General features: G+C 58.6%; 2 protein-coding genes across 2 annotated transcripts; both read left to right on the top strand.

Moving 5' to 3' along the window:
- Positions 1 to 459: 459 nt before the first annotated feature.
- On the top strand, positions 460 to 2,971 carry LOC104394581 (alpha-1-acid glycoprotein-like). The gene is made up of 6 exons (XM_010004195.1): positions 460 to 471; positions 1,685 to 1,827; positions 1,946 to 2,016; positions 2,279 to 2,380; positions 2,611 to 2,711; positions 2,909 to 2,971. The coding sequence occupies exons 1-6, from the start codon at positions 460 to 462 to the stop codon at positions 2,969 to 2,971; spliced, it is 492 nt and encodes a 163-aa protein (XP_010002497.1).
- A 1,377-nt stretch (positions 2,972 to 4,348) lies between these two features.
- LOC104394582 (alpha-1-acid glycoprotein-like) lies at positions 4,349 to 6,047 on the top strand (the record flags this gene model as incomplete). The annotated part of the gene is made up of 6 exons (XM_010004196.1): positions 4,349 to 4,444; positions 4,676 to 4,818; positions 5,007 to 5,077; positions 5,383 to 5,484; positions 5,715 to 5,815; positions 5,985 to 6,047. Coding segments are annotated over 6 exons (576 nt in total), but the record flags the coding sequence as incomplete, so codon positions are not given.
- Positions 6,048 to 6,574: the final 527 nt, after the last annotated feature.

A 6,574-nucleotide genomic window follows, 5' to 3' on the forward strand; every position in this document is an offset into this window, starting at 1 on the left:
AATAATAATAATAATAATAATAATAATATAGTTAGATGGGTTGAGCTGATTGTTTTCATTTCTGAAGCCCAAATCCCATCTCAGTGGCTCCAAGAGGACCTTGGGACCAAATTTCTCCTTGCTTAGGAGGCTGCCTGGCCCCAGCCTTGCACCAAAACCTCGTGGGTGGCACAGGGGTGACCCCACAACTTGGCACACAGGAGCTGTTGTGTCAGGGGAGCAGGAAAGGCAGCGGGAAGGGGCAGGGCTGTGTTTCCTCACCCCTTCCCAGCAGCTGCTGCAGGGGCTGAGGGATTCCCAGGAGGCTGTTGGACCAGGGCCCCAGCTCAGCTCTGACCCCTGGCTAAAAACCAGCTGGTTTGGGGCTGAGAGGAGCCAACCAGTCCTGAGCCATGGTGAAAGTGCTGGGGGGAAAAGCAAACAGATGTAATAAAATAGATCAATGTAATAAGTAGATCAATGCACTTCGTGGTGAGGCCAGAGCTGGAGGGTGTGTGAGACACTTAAGTAGAGAGATCTGCATTTAAAGATGATGTAGTTTATTCATTTTGTTAAAAGTCTAAGCCCAGTTGTTCCATTGCCACAGACAACCCCTCCCCCAGACAGAAGTTATTCCACAAGTCCCCGTCTCTACCAGTTCTTTTCAGATTAGTTATAATTATCCCTTATATTATCAGCACCCACAGGCCATTTTTTCACTGAGACCAGGCACAAGCAGCAAGGGCTGAGGATGGGAGCTCAGCTGAAAAGGGGATAAAAAAAACCCAAATTCAATGGATTTAGAGATCTCACTGCAGCTGCTGGGATAGAGTAAGTTCATGGAAGTGGCACTGGTGGGGAGGAGAAGGAGATGTCTGGTTGTTCTGGTTTGCTTTTAAAGGTGCAGGTGACCAGAGAATCACAGAATGGTTCAATGTGGGGACCCTAAAGGCCACCTGCTGCAGACCTGCAATGAGCAGGCACATCCTCAACCAGACCAGGTCACTCAGACCCTGGGGCCTCCCTGGCAAACACACCTGGAGCTGCTCAAGCACTTGGCTGGGCACCTGCAAAATGAATTGCAGTTCTGAGAACAAAAGCCTGTGCTGGTAAAATGGGGGGGGGTGGAGCTGGATGAGGCTTTTTGGGTTGTTGTGTTGTTGGGTTTTTTCCCTCTTCCCTGCTTCAGAAAGCCAAGCTTTTGCAAGGCTCATTCCCTGCAGCTGCTGTTGCTTCACACCTGAGCAAACAGCCCGTGGGTTGGCCAAGCCCAGGGGGGCTGGGGACGCCCAGCTCGGCAGTAGATAAGGGGCTGAGATGAGCAGCAGCCCCAGAGAGCAGGAGGCTCCTTCTGCCCGGCCAGGCCATGCTGAGCACCCTCACCCTGCTGCTGGGGCTGCCCCTCACCCTGCTGCTGGGGCTGGCCTGCGCCCCGCTCCGCACGCTCCCCCTGGACAATGACACCCTCCCCGGGGTAAGCCCAGCCCTGCCCTCGCCTTGCCTGGCAGCACCTCAGCCACCCTGGCTCCAGCAGCAGCTCCTGCTCCCTCCTCATCTCCTTGGCAAGGAGGGGACGAATCCAGGAGCCTGGATCCTGCCCGGGACTGTCCGTGCCTGGGGGTGCTGGTGGCACTGGGAGGGCAGGGGTTTGGCCATGGGTGAATCTGAGATGCCAACCTCACACCCCCTTCCCTGCTCTCCACAGATCCTGGGACACTGGATCTACATCGTGGGTGCCTCCCAGTACCCACCTCACCAGGCAGAGATGGCAGGGGTTAAATATGCAGCTTTTTCCATCTTTCCCAGCGGGCAGGAGGATGAGCTCGATGTCACTGAAGTGATGAGAGTGTAAGGAGGGGGATTCACATCTAATTTTTTTTAAATCCTGGCTTGAGTTCTGAGTCCCATGGGTTTTTAGGGGGCTGTTGGGGGTGTGTTTGCCCCATCTGAGCTCTCTGCCCCACAGGAATGAGACGTGTGTGATGAGGAACAACACCAAGATCCTGGTCTTCAGGCACAACTCCACCCTGATGCATGGTAAAGCCATGGGCAGCTTGGGGGTGACAGGGCAGGGAGCAAAACACCTTCCCCCTGGTATCTGACACCCAGAGCCCCAGACAATGAGCCATTTTACACTTAAAAAACTGTCTGTCCCTGTTTGGGACCTGCTATAGGACCCAAGAGGTTTCAACTGGGATGAGTCTCCTGGGGCTCAGGGAACCAGAAGCCCCTGGCACTGCCACCCTGGCATGGAGTGACAGTCACCCATGGGGAACCCCACTCTCCATTTGCTTTCCAGTTGACAACCAGGTGGTTTCCACTGCTGAGCTGGTCCAAAGCGACAAGGACCTGCTGATCCTGAAGCACTTCAATGACAACTTCCTGGGTCTGAGCCTCTCAGGTGAGTGGAGGCTGCCCCAGATCCATGGGGCACGTCCCATCAGTGGGCACAGCCATGCCCAGCTCTCACAGGCAGGGCAAAAAGCCCCTTTTACTCCCCAAGATGTAGAGGGAAGGATGGACCAGGGACCAGGCAGGCAGGGAGCTCCCTGTGCCCACCACGGGGACCTCCAAGCAGCAAAGCACCCCCTGGAACCCCCTTTCTTCCCCCCCTTCTCCTTTCCCCGGCAGCACGAACACACAACGTGAGCAAGGAGCAGCTGGAGGAGTTCAAAGCCCAGTTGCACTGCCTGGGCCTCACCGAGGAGGAGATGTTCTTCACATCTGAAAAGGTCCAACCCCTTCCCCCTTCCCCAGGGTGGGCGAGACCCAGCCCAGCTCCTGCCACTGACTTGGATGGGGGTCCAGGGTGGGGGGGAGCAAGATGGGTCCCCCCCTGCAGCCCCTCTCCTCCCTGCTCATTCCCAGTTCTTGGGGGCAGTTTTGGGGCTAGGGGGAAACCAATGGCCACTCTCCTCCTGTCCCACAGGATGCCTGTCCCCTGCCTGGGCAGAAGAAAGAAGAAGGCACCGAGGAGCCACAGCTGGATTAACCCTTGAGGGCTGGGTCGGCAGCTCCATCCTCACCCTCCTCCTCCTCCAGCCCCTCCAAGGGGACATCCCCCCTGCCAGTCCCAGCTGGGCTGGGCTCAGCCTCAGGACTTTCCATCCAGGTTTCATTTTCTCCTCCCAGGTGAATCTCCTGGTTTCCCTGTTCTCCCGTGGACCAGAAATAAACTCTACCAGACTTTTCCCAAGGGATTTGATGGCCTGTGTTGGAAAGGGAGAGGAAACCCCCTCCTGGCCAGGGAGAAGGTGGCTCTTGGAAGCCCCCCAGGGTGGGGGTTGCACCCCAGCCAGCACCAGGGTGAGGGGCTGCACGGGGCTCATGGGCAGAGCAGGAGGGACCTGCAGTGGCTGCTGATGGGACCCAAAGAGCCCGTTTGTGGGGCAGGTTTTCACTGGCAGCACCAACTGCATCGACCCCACCACCTCCAGCTGCTCCCCCAGCCCGACCCCCCCCCTCCCAGCAGTGTCTGGAGGGGCTGGGGGACACCCCGGGCACAGCAGGGCAATGGCCCCAGCTCAGCTTTGCAGCACATGGAATCCTGGCTGGCTAGGGGCTGAGGTGAGCCAGGCATGTCCCAAGCATGGTGTGAGTTTTGGAGCAAGAGCAAACACATCTGATAAACAGGTCAATGCACTCGAAGAACAGGCCAAAGTTGGAGGACGTGTAAGGCTCTGCTAAAGACAGAGACCTGCATTTACAGATGATGTAATTTTACCTCAGCTCTCTCAGCCTGTCTGCAGAGCAAAGGAGCTCCAGCCCTTGGATCATTTCTCGTGGCTTCCTCTGGGCACACTCAGCAGGTCCCCCCCCCTGTGCCCTGGCGAGGAGCAATGCCAGGACAGACCTGAAGCCCTCACAGCCCCAGCATGAGCAGCCACCACCCAGCCATGGCCATGGGGATTGATCTGGCCCATGGAGAGAAGTCATGGCCACGGGGATTGATCTGGCCCATGGAGAGAAGCCCCGGCCAGGAGCAGCTCAGTGACCCCAGGGCTCCACTTGCAAACACACCTGGAGCTGCTCAAGCACTTGGCTGGGCACCTGCAAAATGAATTGCAGCTCTGAGAACAAAAGCCTGTGCTGGTGGAATGTGGGGGCACTGGGCATTTTTGGGGTGGTTCTGTTTTTGTCACCCCTGCTTCAGAAAGCCAAGCTTTTGCAAGGCTCATTCCCTGCAGCTGCTGTTGCTTCACACCTGAGCAAACAGCCCGTGGGTTGGCCAAGCCCAGGGGGGCTGGGGACGCCCAGCTCGGCAGTAGATAAGGGGCTGAGATGAGCAGCAGCCCCAGAGAGCAGGAGGCTCCTTCTGCCCGGCCAGGCCATGCTGAGCACCCTCACCCTGCTGCTGGGGCTGCCCCTCACCCTGCTGCTGGGGCTGCCCCTCACCCTCCCCGCCGAGCCCCCCGCCTGCGCCCCGCTCCGCACGCTCCCCCTGGACAATGACACCCTCCCTGGGGTAAGCCCAGCCCTGCCCTCGCCTTGCCTGGCAGCACCTCAGCCACCCTGGCTCCAGCAGCAGCTCCTGCTCCCTCCTCATCTCCTTGGCAAGGAGGGGACGAATCCAGGAGCCTGGATCCTGCCTGGGACTGTCTGTGCCTGGGGGTGCTGGTGGCACTGGGAGGGCAGGGGTTTGGCCATGGGTGAATCTGAGATGCCAACCTCACACCCCCTTCCCTGCTCTCCACAGATCCTGGGACACTGGATCTATATTGCCAGTGTCTCCCGGCACCCGCATTACCTGGAGCAGGTTAAGACCATGAAACATGCAGCTTTTTCCTACTTTCCTGGCAGCAACGAGGACGAGCTCAATGCCACCAAAATTGTTAGAGTGTAAGGATGGGGATTCACCCCCTCCCTGGGGCATTCCCACCCACCAGCACCAGCGTCCAGGCTGAGACCCCCCCCACAGCTTTGGGGCTGGAGGGCAGCTCTGCCAAATCCAGTGAAGCTCTGCAGCCCTGAGTCCCTCGGGTCTGGCCGGGGGGGTGTTTGCCCCATCTGACCTCTCTGCCCTGCAGGAACGAGACGTGTGTGGTGAGGAACACCGATGGGATCCAGGTCTTCAGGCACAACTCTACCCTGCTGCATGGTAAAGCCACGGGCAGCTGGTGGGAGGGCGAAGGGAAGAGCACAAACTCCCCCCACCAAGTTCTGTCCCTTGGTATTTGAGACCCTGAGCCCTCAACATGGAAATATTTTCCACCCAATGTCATGTCTGGAGGTGCAGGGTAAAAAACTTTCCCTGGCCCATGCGGTGGGCAGGGCTGTGCTGTGGGTCCCAGCTGGGCTCCTGGGGGTCAGGGGATGAGCTGCCCCCAGCACTGCCACCTCTGCCACCCTGGCAGTGGGTGACAGTCACCCAGAGGGGACCCTGCTTTCCCCCCTACCTTCCAGTTGATGACCAAAGAGTTTCCATGGCTGAGGTGATCCAAAGCGACAAGGACCTGCTGATCCTGAAGCACTTTCATGACAACGAACTGGGTCTGAGCCTCTCAGGTGAGTGGAGGCTGCCCCAGATCTATGGGGCACGTCCCATCAGTGGGCACAGCCATGCCCAGCTCTCACAGGCAGGGCAAAAAGCCCCTTTTACTCCCCAAGATGTAGAGGGAAGGATGGACCAGGGACCAGGCAGGCAGGGAGCTCCCTGTGCCCACCATGGGGACCTCCAAGCAGCAAAGCACCCCCTGGAACCCCCTTTCTTCCCCCCCTTCTCCTTTCCCCGGCAGCACGAACACACAACGTGAGCAAGGAGCAGCTGGAGGAGTTCAAAGCCCAGTTGCACTGCCTGGGCTTCACCGAGGAGGAGATGTTCTTCACATCTGAAAAGGTCCAACCCCTTCCCCAGGGTGGGCAAGACCCAGCCCAGCTCCTGCCACCAGCTGGAACAGGGGCTCTGAGTGGGGAGGAGATACAAGATGGGTTCCCTCTCCTCCCTGCTCATTCCCAATTCTTGGGCCAAGGGGGAAACCAATGGCCACTCTCCTCCTGTCCCACAGGATGCCTGTCCCCTGCCTGGGCAGGAGAAAGAAGAAGGTGATGAGGAGCCAGAGCTGGATTAACTCCCACAGAGTGGGCTGGCAACTTCATCCTCATCCTCCTCCCGGTCTCAGCTGCTCCATCTTCACCGTCCTCCAGCCCTTCCACAGGGACATCCCCCCTGCCAGTCCCAGCTGGGCTGGGCTCAGCCTCAGGACTTTCCATCCAGGTTTCATTTTCTCCTCCCAGGTGAATCTCCTGGTTTCCCTGTTCTCCCGTGGACCAGAAATAAACTCTACCACACTTTTCCCAAGGGATTTGATGGCCTGTGTTGGAAAGGGAGAGGAAACCCCCTCCTGGCCAGGGAGAAGGTGGCTCTTGGAAGCCCCCCAGGGTGGGGGTTGCACCCCAGCCAGCACCAGGGTGAGGGGCTGCACGGGGCTCATGGGCAGAGCAGGAGGGACCTGCAGTGGCTGCTGATGGGACCCAAAGAGCCCGTTTGTGGGGCAGGTTTTCACTGGCAGCACCAACTGCATCGACCCCACCACCTCCAGCTGCTCCCCCAGCCCGACCCACCCCTTCCCAGCAGTGTCTGGAAGGGCTGGGGGGC

Source organism: Chaetura pelagica, unplaced genomic scaffold, assembly GCF_000747805.2.
Source record: "Chaetura pelagica isolate M959 unplaced genomic scaffold, ChaPel_1.0 scaffold1158, whole genome shotgun sequence".
NCBI classification, from domain to species: Eukaryota; Metazoa; Chordata; class Aves; order Apodiformes; family Apodidae; genus Chaetura; species Chaetura pelagica.

Excerpts from the sequence above, each read along its gene's own strand:
- LOC104394581 (XM_010004195.1), top strand. Across the intron at positions 1,828-1,945 it reads GTCACTGAAGTGATGAGAGT|GAATGAGACGTGTGTGATGA; the intron begins GTAAGGAGGGGG and ends TCTGCCCCACAG. Across the intron at positions 2,712-2,908 it reads TGTTCTTCACATCTGAAAAG|GATGCCTGTCCCCTGCCTGG; the intron begins GTCCAACCCCTT and ends CCTGTCCCACAG.